Source organism: Mus caroli, chromosome 2, assembly GCF_900094665.2.
Source record: "Mus caroli chromosome 2, CAROLI_EIJ_v1.1, whole genome shotgun sequence".
Classification (NCBI taxonomy): domain Eukaryota; kingdom Metazoa; phylum Chordata; class Mammalia; order Rodentia; family Muridae; genus Mus; species Mus caroli.
This window is the reverse complement of record NC_034571.1, coordinates 85,658,491-85,681,534: the sequence shown is the minus strand read 5'-3', so window position 1 is coordinate 85,681,534 and position 23,044 is coordinate 85,658,491. Positions and strand designations below refer to the sequence as shown.

The 23,044-nt window shown below is 37.2% G+C and overlaps 1 protein-coding gene across 3 annotated transcripts in view; it reads right to left on the bottom strand.

Moving 5' to 3' along the window:
* Positions 1-23,044, bottom strand: part of Ckap5 (cytoskeleton associated protein 5) — a 93,018-nt gene that overhangs the window by 55,596 nt on the left and 14,378 nt on the right. For all 3 annotated transcript variants that reach the window (XM_021156963.2, XM_029472490.1, XM_021156965.2), the window contains exons 2-12: positions 18,811-18,904; positions 16,014-16,207; positions 14,209-14,415; positions 9,369-9,540; positions 8,173-8,305; positions 7,126-7,226; positions 5,471-5,584; positions 3,725-3,829; positions 1,778-1,867; positions 1,508-1,672; positions 360-488 (exon numbers count right to left, since the gene is read on the bottom strand). In XM_021156963.2, the coding sequence (XP_021012622.1) occupies positions 360-488; positions 1,508-1,672; positions 1,778-1,867; positions 3,725-3,829; positions 5,471-5,584; positions 7,126-7,226; positions 8,173-8,305; positions 9,369-9,540; positions 14,209-14,415; positions 16,014-16,207; positions 18,811-18,867 (1,467 nt within the window). In that variant the 5' untranslated portion in view covers positions 18,868-18,904. The remainder of the gene's footprint in view (positions 1-359; positions 489-1,507; positions 1,673-1,777; positions 1,868-3,724; positions 3,830-5,470; positions 5,585-7,125; positions 7,227-8,172; positions 8,306-9,368; positions 9,541-14,208; positions 14,416-16,013; positions 16,208-18,810; positions 18,905-23,044) is intronic.

Sequence of the window (23,044 nt, the reverse complement as noted above, 5' to 3'; positions counted from 1 at the left end):
ACACACTCACACACACACAGTACATTGTAATTACTGATTCATATAAATACTCACACACACACAGTACATTGTAATTACTGATTCATATGTAAACACACACTCACAGTACATTGTAATTACTGGCACACTTATCTACTCATAACCTTGTCTCACCCTCTTCCATACAATTCCCTTTTCAACTGTTCTGTGACATACTGAATTTAACCAGCATCATGAACCTGTCCACTAGAACACTGAGGGCACAACTGAATTCAGTGTCTGTCCCCTCTTCAGAATCTATCATTACACAACAGTTCAACAGAGAGGTATAAGACAGGTTTGCAAAATGCAATGCAAAGAGACAACCATTACTAACTTACCCTATCAAGTTTGAGTTTGTCAACATCAGCTAAAAATGGGTTTACTGATTTCTCACCAACCACCTTCAAAGCTGTACCCAGTGCTTCAAATGCAGCATCTCTGACTTCAGGAGCAGAATCGTTGATGTGCTACACAGAAGTAAATGATGTTTAATACAATGAACTCTAGTTACTACTACTTTTATTCAGAACTATAGTTGCTGGGTGAGAATTTTCCTGTTATAATTTACTGAGGTTTACTGCAAGCTTTTCTTTTGCCAATTAACAGTTAATCTTCCACATTTTTTCGGGACTTCAGAAATCTTTAGTTAATTTACCTAGTTAACTAATTTAAATAATAATTCAGTTATTCATCAAGTAAATGTCAATTTTTTGTTTTTGTTTTTCGAGACAGGGTTTCTCTGTGTAGCCCTGGCTGCCCTGGAACTCACTCTGTAGACCAGGCTGGCCTCGAACTCAGAAATCTGCCTGCCTCTGCCTCCCAAGTGCTGGGACTAAAGGCGTATGCCACCACGCCCGGCACTGTAAATGTCATTTTTTTAAATGTAAATTACTTTCTTTGATGTATAAGAATGTTTTGTATACATGTATGCATGAGTTCCATGTGCATGCCTGGTCCCCACATAGGTCTCAGAAAAGGGAGCTGGAGCCCTGAGAACTCAAGTTACAGATGGTTGTGAACCACCATGGAGGTGCCAGGAACCATGCCTGGACTCTTTATAAGAGCAGCTCTTAACTGCTGAGCCATTTCTCCAACCTCTGTAAGTGCTTTACACATTGTGTACATATATACACACACTCTATGTGTATATTTATGCATATATGAATGTCTCTTCCTTCACCTTTAAAGGAGATCAGGGGAATTAACTTAGGTTACTGTGTGGCCAGTCTTCACCCTCTGAGCCATCTTGCCAACCCACCATGCTTTCTTTTCCTTTTACCTTTTATCTAAAATGCCTTATTCCCAATGACCTTCACACACGCTAGTTTGATGCTTATTCTTGGTGAACCTGTCATCCTTCAAAAGTAGAACATGACAGTTACATAACTTGGGTTCAGAGTGTTTGTTCATTTAGAGATCTCAATCTACAGTATTAAAGTCATTATATATAACTAGAAGAAAAAATATATAAACTACCCCCAATTACCTTAAGTAGAGCAGCACAAAAGGGCTTTAGTAGACTCTTCGGCAATGTAGAGGAAGTGCAGTGACGAAAGCTTCTTGCAATAAAAAGTGATGTCTGCTGCTTGATGGTGGGATTTTTATTATCCATTACTGCTAAGACATCCTCACTGATATTCTGTAGTGTGGTCTTTAGAAGAAAATGGCAGTGAGCTTTTTCAACTATAAATTGTCAAATTATTATAGTGATAACATGTATTAAGACAAAACCGAAAGTTCCATGCCATCAACTTACAGTGAGGAAGATTGCATCAATTGCCTCCTGCAGGGCTTGTACCACTTGAGGCTTCTTTTCTTTGAATTTTTCCAAAATTGTTGGCACAACCTGTAAAAGATGAACAGCTACACTAATATTCTAACAGGTATACACGAAGTACTGTAGGGGACAGTGAGACAAGATAGCTCAGCAGTTTAAGAACACATGCTGCTCATGAACAGGACCCGTTGGGTTCCCAGCACCCACATCATAGCTCACAACCATCCATAACTGCAGTTCCAGGAGTTATAATGCTCTCTCTGACCTCCACAGGCACCAGGTACTCATGTGGTACACAGACATACACGCAGTCAAAACATTCATACACATATAAGTAATTTTAAAAAGCAAGAATGAAGTCCTAATATACACTATAGTATAGCTGATTCAAAATTTTCAAAATTAAGCTAAGTGAAAGCAAGCCAGTCATGAATGACCACACATTCTAATAGTCCATTTATATGGAATATTCCCCACAGGAGTAGGAAGTGCTCTTAACTGCCCTGCCATTTGTCTGACAGGATATTACATATAATTTTTAAAAAGGAAAAAATCCCTAATTAATCAGATAGAACCATCTTAGCTAAACAGTAAGTTAAATAGAACCAGGAAAAACTCAAGCTAGAAGGTAAGGCAATCAATCATTCGGCCATTGCTTAGCAAATTAACATCAATTTTAACAGTAATTTTCAGTCGGGAGCCAGGGATACAGAGACTTCATCCCACCCCTGCCTCCCCAAAAGTAGTTTTCTTCATTTGTTTGGTTCTTTTTGTTTAAGAGAGGATTCTCTGTGTAGCCCTGGCTGCCCTGAAACTTACTCTGAAGATCAGGTTAGCTTGAAATTCAGAGATCTGCCTCAGAATTCCCAACTGGGATTAAAGATGTGCACCACCACACACAGCTAGGACTTTATTTTATTTCCATAATAATAGGCAGCACAAGTAATTTTTATTTTTTAATATCTACTTTAATACATGAATTAGCAGTCTCCAGTAAGGCTACATATTAACAATAAAACCAACAACTGCCAAAATTTAAGAATGATAACTCATTTTAAGTAATTCAGAGGCTACCAATACCTGCCATAGTTAAGGAAAACATCTCAATTTATTAAACTCTATTACTAAACTTGATTGATACCTAATTTATGGTTTACTATAAACATTTTCCCCCTAGGGTCAAAGTGGTTGGAAGGACAACGCAGGACTTTATGCATTCTAAGGAGATGTTTCCACTAGAGCAATAATGCACAAACCCACAGGTTTTACAATTTTATTTCAACTACATGTATTTCATATTTATAAAAGCAAAGAAGGATATACTAAGTAAATAATAAGCAAACAAGTCAACTAAGTACTTCAGGCCAAGTGTCTAATTTTTACACAAGTCTTGGGAAGAGCTAGACTGAATATATATGAAACCAGTGAGATGTTTACTTTGTCCAACACAAAGATTTTTGTTTTTGTTTTTTCAAGACAGGGTTTCTCTGTGTAGTCCTGGCTGTCCTAGAACTCACTCTGTAGACCAGGCTGGCCTCGAACTCAGAAATCTGCCTGTCTCTGCCTCCCAAGTGCTGGGATTAATGGCATGCGCCACCACCACCTGGCCAACACAAAGATCTATGCCAAGAGCTGTTTTAAAATATAAAACAGGGGCTGGTGAGATGGCTCAGTGGGTAAGAGCACCCGACTGCTCTTCCGAAGGTCCGGAGTTCAAATCCCAGCAACCACATGGTGGCTCACAACCATCCTAAACGAGATCTGGCACCCTCTTCTGGAGTGTCTGAAGACAGCTAAAGTGTACTTACATATAATAAATAAAATCTTAAAAAAAATAAAAATAAAAAATAAAATAAAATATAAAACAAACTAGCCTACCATTTCTGATAATTTTTCAGATTTACATCTAAATAGAGTATTACTTACATGTCCTGCATATTGTCCAAATTTCTTTCTGAGCCCAACAGCTAAGCCAGTAAGACATTTTGCTGCCAAAGCTACCAACATGACATTGGTGTCCTTTCCAACAACCTGTAAAGGTGAAAAACAAAACAAAAGTCATAACCTGGTAGAAAGGGGTACTAGAAATGAAAATATATCTTCAAAATAACTCTTCAAAAATATTATGCCAATAGGTAACCAGTTTTATTTCTTACAAAAGAAGAAAATCTTAATAATTATGAATTTATAAGCCTCCACTATGTGGTACTCTTGCTGCTGCTGTTGAACGGAGAGAAGGAAAAGAAAGAAACAAAAAAGAGTGAGACAGGCACACTGAGTGGGGATGCAGCTCAGTGGCACATACTGAGGCTCTGGAATAAAACCTAGCATCAAGAAACACAAAAGCAAAAACCAACATACCAAATCCCTGACCCTCCCTAAGGACACATGGCTGCCTGTACTGCACAGTGTACAGAGAAGCTGGAGGTCTATTGTCATTACTTTGGAACAGAAAAACCAAACAAACATATTTCCACAGGACACAGGGCAACAGCTCTGCTGTAAATTTACACCCACACAAGCATTAATACAAACTGGTGTGGTTATTGCAAACCTCACTGTAACCATTCCTGTATAAGTCATTTAGTTACACAGGTGACTGAGTTTTTCTTTCATTCCCCCATAGAAGAGTCCCCTTTAGCAAAAACTCTACAGCCTTTCTTGAACCCCAAAGCCCAACACTTATCTAAATTCATCAATTCAGCCACACAGTAATGACTGGGTTTATCTCTGGTAACAGTTTGCTATAGTAAAATGCCTGTCTCAGTTAGTGTTAAAATGTTGTTTTAGTAAAGTACCCACAAATCTTTGTTGTTTTTTTTTTTTATTCTCTTTTCCAGTAGAAGCAATTGCTCTGATTTTACATAGTCCTTAGCTCCATAAACAGAATGCTGAACTCTTTAGTCTCTGAACTAAACAACCCCTAATATTCATATCATATTAAGAGTCAGCAATTATCTTCCCTAAGGAATAAAACATTAAAATATGTTAATATTTCTTAAAAACAAATTAGATGCCACAATTTTGGAGATGCTTTGTAATGCTTTTTAAATGTAATTTCACCCAAATTGCATAAAGTAGGTATTATTACTTCAACTTAGGAAAATTTTTAAAAATGAAAGAGATTAATTTGCTTCAGGTCACCAGCTAGCAAAAGTAGGGCTTCCAATCTATGTCTATACAAACTTCATAGCCTGATAGCATTACTGACTATCACTCCACCTCTAAACCAGTATCATATGGCAACTCCATTTTCTTTGTAAGAGATAGAACCACAGGCCAGGCAGTGGTGGTGGATGCCTTTTATCCCAAAACATGTCTCAAAAAGAAAAGAAAAAAAAAAAAAAAACAAACAAGAAAAAAACCAAAACCAAACCCACAACAACGAACAAATAGAACTAAAACACTTGGCTGTAGATCATCAAGACCGTAAGCTATCAATGACTTATTAAATTGAAAATGTTAAGATAAAATCAATCTCTAACATAGGACAGTAAGTTTTTTAAACTCTAAATTTTGAAAATTACAGAAATCTCCTATTGAAATATTATTACAGTGCTCCTTAAATGTCAATATATTTGTGGGTTGTTTTTTTTTTTTAATTACTGAATTACAGATGGAGAGAATGTCAGTGTCCCGTGAGGACACCAATGCTGAAGCTCCGCTCATTACCTTTTTTAATGCTTTCACTAAATCTGCGTAATCGCCTGCTTCCAGCTTGGGGTTTTTCACTAGTACTTCTACAGCCTCCAGAGCTTCTTTTCTCTCTTGCCATTTCTTTGCCTCCTGCAAACAGAATATAAGTCACTGGAGAACATAAAGTAGAATAAATTCCATTTCATATACTCAATCAATTTAAAAACCAGGGAGTTTTACTGTTGTTTGTTTCAGAAAATTTTTTTTGCTTTGGTTTTTCGAGACAGGGATTCTCTGTGTAGCCCTAGCTGCCCTGGAACTCACTCTGTAGACCAGGCTGGCCTCGAACTCAGAAATCTGCCTGCCTCTGCCTACCAAGTGCTGGGATTAAAGTTGTACGCCACCACTGCCTGGCCAGAAAAATTTTCTAAAGTGAGATTTAAAAAAAACAAATGGCAAAACCATAGTTAATGAGGGCTATTTTGTTCATAAAATGTTTTTATTTTGTTGTTTTTGAGACAGGGTTTCTCTGTGCAGCTCTGGCCATCCTGGAACTCTCTTTGTAGATCAGGCTGCCTTGAACTCAGAAATATGCCTGCCTCTGCCTTCTAAGTGCTAGGAGAAGGGATGTATGTGTACCACTACTGCCCAGCTTGTTCATAGAATTTTTATTCATGTATATTCATATATCTGTAAAGAGAGCCAATGCCAAAGAGAGAGAGAGAGTGCACACACATACATAAAACCAATCTAAACAAACAAACAAACAAATTATGCTAAAGTTGAGATCTAAAAGTTGAAAATGTATTATTAGATAAATATTGAGAGAATAATATTAAAGAAAGAAAGAATAACACAGGTTTAAAGCTCAGAGTTAAAAATAATAAACCAGTGGCCTATTTGCTACCTAGAGAAATACAGCATGTCTGAAACAGAAAGTGCCAGCTGTTAGAGATGTAGACGGAAGGTAAGTTGAAGTTTCAAAGTGAGAGAGCATGGCTACAGGATGATTTCAGACACTGTCTCCAGACTCATGGAAGCCACCAGAAAATTTAGATTAAGTTTCAACATAGGAAATTTTTTCCTTTTCAAGGATGATATCTCTAGGCAAGAACACATGGTAGTGATTAGGGTATGGCTGTATTTCTCAAATGAGGATACTTTTTTCTCTATCGGTAAATAGCAATGTTTGGAAACATGCCTGTCATGTACTGCTGACTCTAATGATGTCTAGTGGGTAAAAGCCACATACACTTCTGAACATCCTACAGTGTCCAGGACACCAAGACAGTTATCCGGAACAGACAGACAGAAAAGTCAACAAATCTTAGCAGAGGTGAACCTCTCTCTCTCCACTCAGGTTACCAAACTTGAAATCAAGTACCTTATGTGCTGAGTCATCCTGCCATTCCGAAAAGAGATGAATATAAGAGATATTTAAAAGATAAAACAATAGAATAAATGAGGAAAAAGTTAAAATGTTCTGATTTTTGGTAAGACGTTATGTTTTGCTCTATTTTTTCAATGCTGGAATATGACTAAATATAGTAAAGGAAGAAAGAGAAAGAAGCAACCACTTTACTAGGAAGCTCTGTGGGGGTGGGAGGGACGCCAAGCAAGGGTTCAGCAGCACATTCTCTGACTTTAACCTCAGTTATTATTTAAAATGGAGAAGCGTAACCATTACTTACAATTTTGTCATAAAAGTCTTTGGGAAGTTTGGAAAGGATCTCTACTGCATCCAGAAGCTCATAAGCATCTACCTGTGGTACCTCATCACCATCATCACCACCTTTGAAGGAAAAAAAAACCACACACACACATCTTAAAATCTTTTTTTTTTAAAAAACCCGATTTTAGGTCCTCAAAACCCAGGAAAAAGCCAGACTCAGTACTGCAAGCATCTGCAATCTCAGCACCTACAGGAGATGGGAGGCTGACGCAGAAAAAGCTTGTGAGCAAGCAATCCTGGTTGAAAAGCCTGGGCCCTAACTAAAAACCAGGTAGAGTGCTGGTCAGGTGACTTAGCAGCTCTTTCAGAGGACCCAAGGTCAATTTCCCAAATCCACAATGGGTAGATCATAATTGACTTTTAAGTCCAGTTTCATGGGCTCTGATGTGTATTTCTGGTACCAGCACACATGTGGCATACACTTTCTGAGACTGACACACACTAAACTTAAACTAAAAAAAGTTAATTTTAAAAAATAATAAAAAGTTTTAAAAAATGGAAAGGTGAGGACCAACACCTGAAGGCTGTCCTCTACCTCTATACATGTATTGTGACCTACGCGTACCTACCCATCTTACACAAACACCCCCAAAATGATAGTGTTACTTATCAGTTATATATCTTTCCATACCCCTTATAGTTTTTAAAAGTTCACTTTATGTGTATGGGTGTTTTGTCTGAATGTATGTCTATGTACTATGTGCAAGTGGTACCTGAGGAGGACAAGAGAGGGTTGGATTCCCTGAAACTGGGATTACAGATGGTTCTGAGTCACCATGGGGGTGCTGGGAACCAAACTTGGGTCCTCTAGAAAAAAGAGCAGTAAAGGCTCTTAACCACTGGTCGAACCACTTCTCCACCTCCCAGGGTAAGATTTTAATAGAAAAGAGATCAGAGTCATTTAGTAGCACACATGACTCAGGTTTTATTAAAAGAAGTTCAAAAATATACCCACTGAAATTCACTAATTTTTTTAATTGAAACTATTGTTTAAACACTGGCTTACCCCCTTCTGCATCTCCACCAGCAGACTGTTGCTGTTCCAATTTAGCTTCTAGTTCTTGTTGGGAACGCAGAAACCGACTGGGCTTAGGAGCACCTGTTGGCAGCTTGACCCACTCTTCTTCTAATTCTTTCAACTGCAAGTATTAATAAAATATTTTTAAAATATATACCCCACTATTAGAAAACATAAAACTTGTACTTATTGGTATTTTGGGACTTTCTTTTCTTTTTTCCACGTATTTTTTATTAGACATTTTCTTCATTTACATTTCAAATGCTATCCCGAAAGTCCCCTATACCCCCCCTTGCTCCCCTACCCACTTAATCCCACTTCTTGGCCCTGGTGTTCCCCTGTACTGAGGCATATAAAGTTTGCACGACCAATGGGCCTCTCTTTCCACTGATGGCCGACTAGGCCATCTTCTGCTACATATGCAGCTAGAGACATGAGCTCTGGGGGGTACTGATTAGTTGGGACTCACTTTCTGTTTAGATGGTACTAATAGGGAAATCAACTAAAGACAAATTTAAATTGTATTTTGTCGCATAAGTCAAATCAACTTATTACTTTACCACACTTAAGGTTTATGTCTAAGAACAAAATTCTTTCTTTTAGGAAGATTTATTTTCTTTTATGTGTATGAGTGTTTGCCTTCATGTATGAAGTATACTTCATGTATGCAGAGGCTATGTGAAGGTTGGCTCTGCAAGAGCTGCAAATGCCCTTAACCTGTGAGACATCTCTCCAGTTTCCCAAGTTCATTATTTTAAGACAGTATCACTAGTTTATGAATTCAAATATGCTATATTATCAAAAAAGCTCCAAAAATAACTATGTGATAGAACTGCTTCATCCAAGCAAGTCCTCCTACTCAACAGAATTATAAAGGGACGTTTTATTGATAGATTTAATACTACCAGGGCTGGGGATACAAAAAAGAGATGTTCTATAGACACCTGAAGAAAAAAAACCTAGTTTTGTCTAACATGTACAAGACACAGACCTTGCTCCCTACCTGGGGGTGGAGATGGGGGCAGAAAAAGAGTGACAGACAGTAATAGCAAAAAGTCTATGCTCAGAAATTCAACCCATTTAAATCCTCAAAATAAAAAATAATTATATATAAGGATAGATATTAACAATTACAAGTAGGAAATACACTTATATAAAAACGAGCAAGGAAGTCTGTGTCTTACCTGGACAGAATTTATATTCTGTAGTGTGTGTTTCACAGCATCTCGATTCCATCGATAAATCTCTATAGCAAATAATTTGGCTTCATCCCGAACAGCCTTGTCTCGAGATTCAAATAGTTTTGGCAACACTTTAATAATTGGCTTAAGTGAGATGATTTTGGAACCAAATTCACTGTACGTAAAAGATTTGGGGGAAACTGTCAATATATATAGCGCCAAATCGTGTACTGCACATGGTATGGTGGTGCACACCTTTACTCCCAGCACTTAAAAGGTAGAGAAAGGAGAATCACTCTGAGTTCAAGGCCAGGCTGGTATGCATAGTCCATTCCAGGACAGCCAGGGCTATGTAAAGAGATACCGTCTCAAAACAAACAAACAAACAAATCATATATGAACACGCTAAATATTTCTTAAGGTAACAAATAGAGTTCAAAACCATCTACCTGTATATCTACCCACTCATATCCACATGTATGTACATACATATATATGTTTATATATTTAATAATTAGCTGTCAGGCTGGAGAGATGGCTCAGAGGTTAAGAGCACTGACTGCTCTTCCAAAGGTCCTGAGTTCAAATCCCAGCAACCACATGGTGGCTCACAACCATCTGTAGTGAGATTTGATGCCCTCTTCTGGTGTATCTGAAAACAGCTATAGTATACTCACATATAATAAATAAACAAATCTTTAAAAAAAAAGAAATTCTCTGTCATTCTAGAAAGCTAAGTATTTGTCTAGAGCCCAAAATAATGTTAACATTTAAAAATGGAACTTTCTAATAATCAAACAAAAATTACTCAGACAGATTGAATTATGGCAATACATACTTCATTCTTGATTTTTCAACTATCATATCTCTGTGGTGGTTTGAATAAGAATGGCTATACAGAAGGTGTGTCACTGAGGGTAGGCTTTGAGATTTAAAAAGCTGACACAAGGTCTCTTTCCCCAAGTCTCTCTCCATGCCTACCTACTGCCTTGCTCCTCACCATGATGATCATGGGTTCACCATTTAAAATTATAAGCAAGTCCCATTTAATGCTTTTTTTTTTAATTTCCTTTTTTCTTTTTTAAAGATTTACTTATTTTATGTATATGAATACACTGTAGCTGTACAGATGATTGTAAGCCTTCATGTGGTTGCTGGGAATTGAATTTAGGACCTCTGCTCGCTTCAGTTGGCCTGCTCGCTCTGGTCAACCCTGCTTGTTCTGGCCCAAAGATTTATTTATTATTATACATAAGTACACTGTAGCTGTCTTCAAACACACCAGAAGAGGGCATCAGATCTCATTATGGATGGTTGTGAGACACCATGTGGTTGCTGAGATTTGAACTCAGGACCTTCGGAAGAGCAGTCAGTGTTTTTAACAGCTGAGCCATCTCTCCAGCCCAATGCTTCCTTTATAAGTTGCCTTGGTCATGGTGTCTCTTCACAATGGCAGGAAAGTAACTCAGACAAGCCCTTACCAATTTAGCTCTTTTTGATTTAGAGTTTTTTTCCAAAGAGAAAACCTCTGCATTCTGACTTATTATTTTGTAAAATAGGATATTTAACTATATAAAGTGTCCGTTTATATAGTTCCTAATTGACCAATATTAGTGTTGAGATACAGTGTTGCTATATAGTGCAGGCTAGCCTCAATTTCATGATCTTCCAATCTCAGCTTCGCAAGTGATATGATCACAGACATGAACCAACATGCTAGTTTTAGTATTAACTTTCTGATCTTATTAACAATTCTGAACAGCAAATTCTAGGACAGTAAGGATTCAGTTATAAAGTACTGAATTTCAGAATTTGTAGGACATAAATATATTTGGGGCCTTTAGTTCTTTTAGTTCTTAAGAAATGGTCTCATTCTGAAGCCTAGGGAGGGGACTTTGGTGATTCTGCTGTCTCAGTATCCCAAGTGCTAGGATTTCAGGTGACAGTACTTACTACAACCAGTTAAAATATACTACTAACTCATGTGTGTAAAGTTATTTCACTTGCACAAATATAACAAAATGGTTCAACAAGAGCTATAAAGGAGATGAAGCAAGACCACATGGAAAAAAGATACATTAAACAAAACCAATTCCAAGTTTGATAGTAAACATGATAGAAAGGTTAGGCATCTTACTTAGCACACACTTGTAATTTTAGCACTTGAGAGGAGGAGGAGCAGCAGGTCATGGCCACCCTCAGCTACACAAGGCAGAAGTTACCTGAGCCCTTGATCAAAACACTAAAAATGGATGAATTAACGAACAAATGAAGGAGAAATTTAAAAGCAAGATAGTCTCTAGAATTCTGTTTTGGAATGACAGAATGTTTTTTGCCTCTTAAAGCTGTCACCAATAGTAACTTTAGGAGGCTATGGCACCTAAATTTGCACAGTTTAGCCTCTAAGTTCTAAAGAGCTACTTTACATTATGAAATGCTTTAGGAAAGAAAGACCAGCAAGGTAAACTACAGATCATTATGAATCAGGACAAGGCTGGAGGTGGAGACAGTCCATGGTGAATGCTTTCCTAACACATTAGAGGCCTGGGCTTTTCCTAGGCACTGAAAATAAATAATGACTATATAAACACCACAGATAACGACTGTATAAAAAAGATAAATGTAACTTATTCTTTTCCTATCCTTATTTTCCTAATCAGTTTAAAAGTAAGATTTCTACAGTATATAAGTCTGAAGTAGAAATTCTTAATTTAAAGGCAGAAAAATTTCAGTATGATACATATTTTATTTTATTAAGATATGGCTCAGCAATTAAGAGCCCTTTGCTCTCTTGAAGAAGACTGGGTTCCTATGTTAAATTCTCAGTAACCACATAGTGGCTCACAGCCACCAGTAACTCCAGTTCAGGAGTATCTGACCCCTCTACTGGCCTTTGTCGGCACTAGGCATGCACATAGTACAAATACACACAGGCAAAACACATCAAATACTGCAACAGAATATCTCTACTGATACAAGCAGAGTCTGTAAATTTATTAAATTTCCTTGTCTATCTATCTATCTATCTATCTAAAATATTTTATTGAGCATACTGTGGAGGATAGGCTAGCAATATCTAGATTAGTGCTTGTGATCTAATCTGATAAATTTCTAAGTGGCAAAAATGAGACAATTTTTACTATAAAGACACATGCTGCCAAGTATGATGGTGCATGCCTGTCCTATCTAGAGACAGAGGTAAGGAATGCCATGAATCTGAGACAAGCTTGGGCTACAGGGAGAGACCCTGTCTCAAAAACAAAGCAAAGCTAAAGTAAAAAACTCCATGTACTTATTATATCATAAAAGATTAGAAATAAAGAAACTTTGATTGGGACAGCAAGCTGGCTCAGTGGGATTGAAGCACTTGCCTGACCTGAGGACTGAGCTCTCTCTATACAGGTGTGCTCTGGCACTCTTGTACCATACTCCCACTTATGCATCAGATACACATGCAGTAATAAAACAATTAAACAAGGAAACTTTTATCACACAAAAATCTAGATAAAAGTCAAACTTTATAAAAGAGTATTAGAAATCAGACAAAGGAGAACAAAAATCGGGAGGAGGGTATAGAGGACTTTCGGGATAGCATTTGAAATGTAAATGAAAAAAATATCTAATAAAAAAAAGAAAAACAAAAATTAAGGATAGCTCAACAAAATTCAAGAATGATGATACTGCCGGGTGTGGTGGTGCACGCCTTTTAATCCCAGCACTCGGGAGGCAGAGGCAGGCGGATTTCTGAGTTCGAGGCCATCCTGGTCTACAAAGTGAGTTCCAGGACAGCCAGGGCTATACAGAGAAACCCTGTCTCAAAACAAACAAACAAACAAACAAAACAACAACAAAAAGAATGATGATACTTTCATATAAAACATGTTAAGACACTGTTTCCAAGATGTGAGTCATAAATCAAAGGAATGGTCCCCATCTAAGATTTCATTAGTGCTTCTTTCTTTTCACCTTTCTGTATTTTTCATATGTAGGAAAGTTCTATCTGAACCTCACACACACACACATATATATATATATATATATATATATATATATATATATATATATATATATATATATGCTACAAGAGGGCGTCAGGTCCCTTTTTAGGAGACGGTCATGTTGCTGAGAATTGAACTCAGGAGAGCAGCCAGTATTCTTAACCACGGAGCATCTCACAAGCCCTCATTAGTGCCTACTTTCTAAGGTAGCTAACAATGGATAACTATAGAAAGGAGATGGGATTTGAGAATTGCCTAGATTTGGGATGTAGCTAAGCGGTAGAATGCTTGCCCTCCAACTGGAAGGAGGATCTAGAGTCTACTTAATCAGAACTACTGATTTAACAAAGTCAGAGCTCTCCACCAAACCTTAGCAACTCATCCCTCAAGGACAGTGCACATATAAAGAACTGCAGTGCTCAGTTAAGAATTCTAGGACTAAAGATATAACATATACAAGTTATCATATTTTTTATACCAAACCAAGTATACAGCAAGTTGTTTTTGATGTTTACCAACAAGACCCTAAACAAAAGTTTGCTTTAGCCAAGATACTGTGTCTTTAGCTAGGAAGAGAAAACAGCATGCACACACACACACACACACACACACACACACACACACACTATATATATATTACACACACATATAATTTTACAAAAAAAGAGCTATTCTCATATAGAACAGAAATGTTCCCTGCTCACCTTCAGTAGAAAGGAATTTAGAGAAAATAACCAAACAACAAGCTTGAAGGATGACATTATAAGTTTAACAGTCCCCATTTCTGTTTAAACATAGAACCCAAATCCAGTCAGCATACTTAAGAGAACTACAAAAAGTCTCACCTTAAGGCTTTCCTCAGTGTTTCTATACAGGCCACTATGATCTTGGGGTTCTTGTTATCCAGGCCCTTCAGAAGCTCTTCTTGTACAGACTCTCCTTTTTCAATCTCAACATACATGAGGCAAATCTCTATGCCCAGTTCCTTGGCTTTGGCTTTAGGTTGGTTGAAGACTTTACTTACAACACCTGATACAACTTCTCCCGTTGTTCTGTAAACACCACACACACACAAATGGATATATAAGTAAAAAGATATAAACCCTAGACACACTTCACTATAGTTTCAGTTTATAAGTGTAGAAAATTCAAATAGGGAATTGTCCTTGAACATTCTTTGCAGACCTTCTATAGGGTGTGTGCATGTGTACCTGTCTTACATGTGGGAATGCAAACATACACTTTATAAAGGATTGTAGAATAGATACTTTTTGAAATAAGTTATTTTAGACATTTTTAGGGTAAGAAAATTTATTCATACAATGGGGAGGCGCATATTTTTAATAAGGAAAGACTCAACTTCTTAGCAGAACCTTGTAGTAAGAACTTTGCCTTGTAAATTAAATAAAACTTCTAATTATGGGAGCTAGAGGAACCAAATGGGTTAGAGCTACAGGTCGTATTTGCAAAAAAAAAAAAGCTTCTAATATGAGAGGAATTTGTCAAAATTCTTTTTTTTAATCAAAATATGTCAAAAGTTTCTGATATGCAAAGAAAAATGAAATTTAAAAAATCCTTTCATTAATATTGGTTATAACCAAACTGTCAAACTGAAGATGTTCACTTGCATGGTCTTTGAAGTGAAACATCTTTCTTGTATAACGAACAGTCTCAGCCTTTTGCGTGTGGAAGCTCTTCCTCATCAATGACATAAAGACTAAGAAAAATCAAGTTAATAAAGTATAGGAAAGTGAGTGGCCGGGAACTTCTATCATGTATAGTTGGAGTCAAATAGGCTAGAAAACATGTTAGAATTCACTACTCCAAGAGACCTTGGAAGTTAAATGGTGATTATATGTTTTAAGAGATGTTTTTCATAATGCCCACTTGTTTTCAGTGAGGCTCTTACAGTTCCTTACAGTAACTACTTCTACAAGCATAGTGGTTTAAATATGCTTGGCCCATGGTAAGTGGCACTATTAGAAGGTGTGGCCTGTTGAAGGAAGTGTGTCACCATAAAGGTGGGCTTTGAGATCCTATGCTCAGTCTCCAACCAGTATGGAATCAGAGACAGACTACTTCTGTCTTCAGAGCAAGATGTAGAACTCTCAGCTTCTCCAGCACCATGCCTGACTGCCTGCCTGATGCCATGCTTCCCATCATGATGATAATGGACTGAGCCTCTGAAACTGTAAGCCACCCCCAATTAAATGTTTGCCTTTATATGAGTTGCCTTGGTCATGGTGTCTCTTTGTAGCAATGAAGACTCTAACTAGGACACTAAGATTCCTTTAAGTTTTGAATAATTCCCATCTAAAATACTCAAAAGGGAAAAGGGCCAGCTAGAAGCCTCAGCATGTAAAGATGCTTGTTGCCAAGCCAGAGGACATAAGTTCAACCTATGGGACTTAGAGTGGAAAAAAAGAACTAATTCCCACGAGTTGTTCTGACTTCCACATGTACCCAGACACATGGAAACAGATAATTATTCCACTTTAGAGATTTCATGTACTAGTCAGACTAACTAAAGACAATGGAAGACTATTAGTATGTTCTGAAACTGTAACAGAGGCTCTATAAGTACACATAAACTTATCTGTGCACCATTACACAGAGATGTTTACAGAGTTCTAGGAAAGAAACTACTCACTTTCCTGCAACATGAGCATTTTCAACATAGACAAGTGCAGCTTCTAGTCCTTTCAATTGAACCACTGCATTGGAATCAGTGACAAATTTTTTGATTAATCCTAAGTATTTGGACCATTCTGGACTCTTTTCATCCTTTATTTTCTGGAAGATCTTCAAGGCCTCTTCATACCCACTTAATCTTGCTTTCCATAGCTAAAACAAAATTAGTATTTTGAAACAAGGTTAATGATATTATTCAGTAATAATCTGTAGAAATAAAAGAATATCCCATATCAGAAAATTAGAACAAAATACCCCATAACATGAAAAAAGAAAAAAGTTTAAGAAATTTCAACAATTTTCAAAAAATAAGTAGTCAATGAACAATTTATTTTGTTGTTTTGAAACAGGGACAATCTCTGTCCTGGAACTCACTATGTAGATCAACCTGTTCTCGAACTCAGAGTCCCACATTCCTCCCTTGTGCTGGGATCAAAGGCCGGTGCCACCCATGCACCGCTTCAATAAACAAAAGAATGTTTTGCCAAAGCTACTTAAAAATTCATAGCAGAGGACTGGAGAGATGGCTCAGCGGTTAAGAGCACTGACTACTCTTCTGAAGGTCCTGAGTTCAAACCCCAACAACCATATGTTAGCTCACAACCATCTGTAATGAGACCTGACACCCTCTTCTGGTGTGTCTGAAAGACAGCTACAGTGTACTTACATATAATAATAAATAAATCTTTCAAAGAAAAATTCACAGCAGGGCCACAGAGGCAGCTCAGTGTAAGGGAACTTGCTAAGTAAGCCTGATGACCTTGGTTTGACTCCTGCATTCATCTCACAGTTAACAGAACCTTTTAAAACTTGTCCTGACTTCTATATATAGAGAAATTCTGTCTCAAAACAAAAGAAAACAAAACCCCAAACAAAAATGGGAAAATAGCTAACATGTGGATTTTAAGTAGACATTTGTAAGAAAGGAAATGGAATTCTCAATTCAACTACCTGGTAGACATTTGCTTTAAAAATGGATATGCATGATAAATTATACCTGTAATTCCAGCACTCAGGAAACCGAGGCAGGAAGATTGTCTTAGCTATATAGCCAGACCGTGTCTCTAAATTAAATAAATAAATTTAAATAAAAATAAAAAAACCCAAGCCAGGCGTGGTGTCACATGCCTTTAATTCCAGCACTTGGGAGGCAGAGGCAGGCGGATTTCTGAGTTTGAGGCCAGCCTGGTCTACAAAGTGAGCTCCAGGACAGCCAGAGCTATAAAGAGAAACCCTGTCTCGAAAAACCAAAAAAAATAAATAAATAAATAAATAAAAAATAAAAAATAAAAAAACCCCACAGATATCGTTAGGGAAAATGAAACCAAGATAACCACTAGATAATGGTATGAATCAGAAATTAACTAATAGCTTAAAATTATCCATAATTAATAGATGGCTAGTCTAAGAGGACAGATACTGGAATACATATCATATAAATCTGAGAATCTAAAAAAGGCTGGACATCAAGAGCCAAACCAGAATATAACTGCAAAAGCAAAAAGCACTTTCCATAAAGTAATGAATTTGCTAATAAAAAAGCTTCCCAACTTGTCATTTTAAAGATACACTTTTCTTCTTCACAAATACATTTTTCTTTCTTTAAATTGTTTCCAGAATTTGTGTGTGTGTGTGTGTAGTTTTGTTTTGTTTGTTCATTTTTGAGAAAGTTTCTTTGTGTAGTTGGCTGTCCTAAAACTAACTCTGTAGACAAAGCTGGCCTCAAACTCAAAGATCAACCCTGCTTCCACTCTCCCTCTAGAGTGCTAGGATTAGAGGGAAAAAAATTTTAGTCAAGCTAAAGACACCTATTTTGTGTTTGTGGGATATCTGTGTAACTAAAGGCGTACATCATGTGCCAGAGTGTATGTAAGTGTGAAAGTCACAAGACAACTTTTTGTTTTTCTCCTTCTGCCCTTTTTTGAAGCAGCGTTTCCCTCATTTTCGCATTGCAAATTCCAACCTAGCTGGCCTGAGAGGTTCTGGGAGATTTACCTGTCTCCATCTCTCAGCTAACCAGAGGATGCTGGGATTACAAATGTGAGCCAAGCCACTTAACTGAGCCTTTTGCATAGATTTGGGTTTAGAACTTAGGTCATTAGGCTAGAGCAGCAAGTGTTTTTTCTTACTAAATTATCTCCTGGGGGTTTTTTTTGTTTTTGTTTTTGTTTTGTTTTGGTTTGGTTTTTTTTAAGACAGGGTCACTTAGGCCAGGCTGGCCTAGAATTGCTATGTAACTAAAGCTGGCCTTGAATTCCTGATTCTCTTGCCTCCTCATCCCTAGTACTGGCATTACAGGAGTGCACTGCCACACTTAGATAGAAAACACCTATTTCTAGCCAGGCAGTAGTAGCACATGCCTTTAATCCCAGGACTTGGGAGGCAGAAGCAGGAGGATTTCTGAGTTCGAGGACAGCCTGGTCTCCAGGATAGCCAGAGCTATACCGAGAAACCTTGTCTTGAAAAACAAAACAAAACAAAACAAAACAAAAAGACACCTATTTCTAATGACATAAAATAATGTTCTTAACAAGACATCAGTGTTTTTGTAAACTGCCAATGTTTTTCACATTCTAAGTAAGATATACTATAGTGTAAGTATAAGCAAACAGAATAAGTATAAATAATATAAGTATATAATATTAAATATATCAAATATACATTAAACATAAGTATAAATAGTATAAGTAAAGTATATTATAAATATTATAACTGCTGATTAAACAAGTTAATGACAATAATATTTAAGTTCTTACCTTGTGTTCACATTTCTGATCAACTGGTAATTTCAACCACTCACTGTCATCTCCCATTGTGCTTCTAGTTTTCTCTTGGAGTTAAAAGTAGTTCCTAGTCAGATAATAGTAGGTAATAGATACTCATTAATTCTAGTAACCAAATTGTCTCTTATGACAAAAATGACTTTTCTTTAGTTATTTCATCATGCATGTATAAATAAGAGTTAAAAAGTCCATTCTTGCCAGGCAGTGGTGGTGCACACCTTTAATCCCAGCACTTGGGAGGCAGAGGCAGGTGGATTTCAGAGTTCAAGGCCAGACTGGTCTACAGAGTGAGTTCCAGGACAGCCAGGCTACACAGAGAAACTCGGTCTCAAAAACAAACAAAGACACCAAAAAACCAAAAAGGTCCATTCTTTGATCAAATGCCTACTACTTAATTCCATCCCCTTTGTTTGTTTGTTTGTTTTGAGACAGGGTCTCACTATGGTTCTGGCTGTCCTCAAATTCACAGATTTGCCTGTCTTTGCTTCCTATGTGCTAAAATTAAAGGTGTGTGCCACAACTAGGTAATAGGATAACTTAATCAGAAAAAATGGGAGGTGGAGGCAGAAGGATCAATACTTCAACATCAGTCTCACCTACATTTAGTGACTTTGAGGGCAGCCTGGGTTACATAAGACACTGTCTCAAAAAGAACATTTTTTTTAAAAAGAGAAATATGATACATAACAAAGAACAAAACAAGGAAATGAGCTATGTGGCCCTTAAGAGAATATTGGAAACTAAAGTATCAACCTCCCCCTGCCATATCAACAGCTTTGGCACATTTCTATTTGGTTACTAGAAAACAAAACAAAACAAAGCTTCAGATATAATCAATAGCTCTAAAAAGCTATCTTTTTATAAAAGAAATCTTCACCCACAAAAGAAGTCTACATTAGCAAATAGAAGACTTTCTCTGCCCTATACCAGGACACTGGATTTTCTCACAGATGAGGCTAGAGCTCCATACTATGCACAGATGTCATCTATTCTTTAGGACAGTTTATCTGAACGAAACAGAAAGCCTTACCAGACTAGGCTGTTTTTCAAAAACTACTCAATAAAAGTCTTGAAAATATTCTCTAGGAGAAAGTAAATAACTTCATTATCTTCTTGAGTTCACTCCTTGTTCTTTTATTCCTCTTACTCCTCCTCTCCCTTAAGAAACAAGAAGAAGGCTGGGTGTGGTGGCGCACGCCTTTGATCCCAGCACTTGGGAGGCAGAGGCAGGCAGATTTCTGGGTTGAAGGCCAGCCTGGTCTACAAAGTGAGTTCCAGGACAGCCAGGGCTATACAAAGAAACCTGTCTTGAAAAATCAAAAACAAAAAACAAATTAAAAAAAAAGAAAAGAAAGAAAGAAACAAGAAGAAAAAGGCTACCCAGCTGCCTTTATAAAACTACTTATGTTGCATACTCTCAAGTGCCATCTGCTACTTTATAGTCTGGATTTTTAAAATTATTGTTGCTTTCTTGTATTAAAAAAAAAGGCCTGTTTCATAATAAACCAGGTACAAAAATAATGAGCACAAACACTTCTTTATATGTGTCTTCTTTCATAGCTGCTACAGAAGACGTAAAGGGGAATGCCACTAATTTTTTTCAATAATTTTAACTTAATTTTTAATTTTTTAATGTTTGCAGAGCCAGTTCTTTCCTGATACCTTTAGACTCAAACTCCAGGTTGTTGGGCATGTGGTGGGTGCCAAGAGTTTTACCCACTGTGTCAGCTTACCAGTTCTTACTGGTTTTTTTTTTTTTTCCTTTTCTTCTGTCTGCCTGTCTGTCTTTTTCTCTCTGAGACAGGGACTTGCTATGTGTAATTGCCCAAGAGTTTGAACTCATGATTTCTTCTGCTTTAGTCTCCTAAGTGTGTTCATTACAGGCATGAGTCACCGATTAAGATTCAAGTTCTAGAATTTCTAACTCATACAACAAAAATACACACGCATTGTGTGTATGAGTTATGAAGCATCACAGTAAAATTAACAAAACGGACAAACTGTATGCTGGAGAGATGATTCAGCAACTGAAATGTACTTGTTGCTCCTCCAAGAAGAGTTTTATTCCCAGCACCCACATGGTAGTTACAACTATGTTCCAGGGGATCTGACACTTTCTGATGCACAAGCTCACATAGGTAAAATAATATCTAACAACAACGACGACAACAAACCTGTTATGTTAGCTAGGCACAGTGGTATACTTCTGTATTCCGGCATTTGGGAAGCTGAGGCAAGACATGCCGATTTGAGCCCAACTAGTGAGTTAACCTTAGCTCTATGTCAAGACCCTCAAAAAAGTAAGCAAACACACAAAAAATCTGATGTGAACCTACCATGCAACCAACAAATTGCAATACTATTGGCATTTCCACCCTCTTCTTTTGCTCACAAAACAAACTCCTTAAACAATGTTTGAATCTGTCTTTTGTTTGTTTGAGACAGGATCTCTCTGTCCTGAAACTCACTATGTAGAGTACTTAAAGGAATGAACCACCATGCCCAGCTTACATCTATGTCATCATCAGAAGTTTCCTCTCTTTTGAGACATGGTCTCATAAATCATGTATCTCTGACTGGCCTGGAACTTGGATATAGAACAGGCAGGCCTTGAACTCACAGAGATCCTCATTCCTCTTTCCCAAGTGCTGGCATTAAAGGCATATACCACTATGCCCTGGCTCAATCATATTCTATGGTCATCTGAATAAAGGTTATCACATTGAGTGTAGTTTTACTATGAGTTGCTATTTCACTCACCATTTTGTTTATAAAATTTATATATGTTAGTTAAATTGTGATTCAAAGGTTAGGGGTATAGCTCAGTATTGGAGTGATTGGGCCCTATGTTCTTCATAGTATAGTTCAGAGTCATGTGCTTGTCTACAAACTGAACTCTCAGAAATAGACATGTCATTAAACATTTAGAAACTTGTGTAGCATCAATTATAACTTCTTTTACTGTAGTAATTTTACTTAACAAGGTTTAAGTATAAATTCAACAAGGAAAGATATAATGAGGCTGAAGTAATCAAGGTCAGATTTTGAATGGCCTTCTTAGCAAATGTTAAGCAATTTAGGTGTCAGCTCAAAAGTAACAGGAGACTTTGAAGGATTGTTAGAAAATTACATTTGCTATCAAATTTATGTTTCTTTTTCTCAGCCAGTGGTTTGTTTTTCAACTTATTTACTGATTACCAGACTGATGACTGATTAATACTAAAGATTAAACTCAGGGCCTCTATGTCAGTGCTTTACTAAGCTCCAGTCCCAGTCAAACTTGTATTTTTCTTTTTCTTTTTAAAATTTATTTATTAAATATCTGTAAGTACACTGTAGCTGTCTTCAGACACTCCAGAAGAGGGTGTCAGATCCGTTATGAATGGTTGCAAGCAACCATGCGGTTGCTTGGATTTGAACTCAGGACCTTCAGAAGAGCAGACGGTGAGCCATCTCACCAGCCCCCCAAACTTGTATTTTCCAAGAGGGTCTGAGATGGGACTTGGTGGGTAGAAAGCTTGCATAGTACACACAAAGTCTTGGAGTCTGTCCCTGCACTGTACAATCCCAGATGGTAAACCTGCGATTCAGAAGGTAGAGGCAGAAAGATCAGGTCATCATCAGGTACACACACAGTTGCAGGCCAGCCTAGGATGAATAAACTCCTGACTCAAAAACAAAAGTAATCAAAAACCATATAACACGTATGTAAATCCGTGCACAGAATGATTTGAAAAACAGAAAAGCAATCAGAAGGTCATGAAGAATTTAAATTAAAGATGATGCCTACGAGAAAAGTCATATTCTAAGTGCTCAAATATTCCTTTACTAAGTTCATGTTAAAAGACAGAGGGATTTTAGACAAGCTGAGTTAAGATGTAGGCAGCAGTTGGGAACTCAAGTCTGGAGCATCAAAGAGACATATGATATGTCAATAAACATATTGACAAAAGAATAGATAACAGCACTGAAGGAGAGTAGTGCACAGTGAGAAGACCAAGGATAGACTTTAGATTAAGTTAGCATGTAATAGAACAGGCAGAGATGAGCTGGAAAGATGGCTCAGAGGTTAAGAGCACTGACTGCTTTCCCGAAGGTCCTGAGTTCAAATCCCAGCAACCACATGGTGGCTCACAACCATCAGTAGTGAGATCTGATTAAAAAAAAAAAAAAAAAAAAAAAAAAAAAAAAAAAGAATATGGACCAC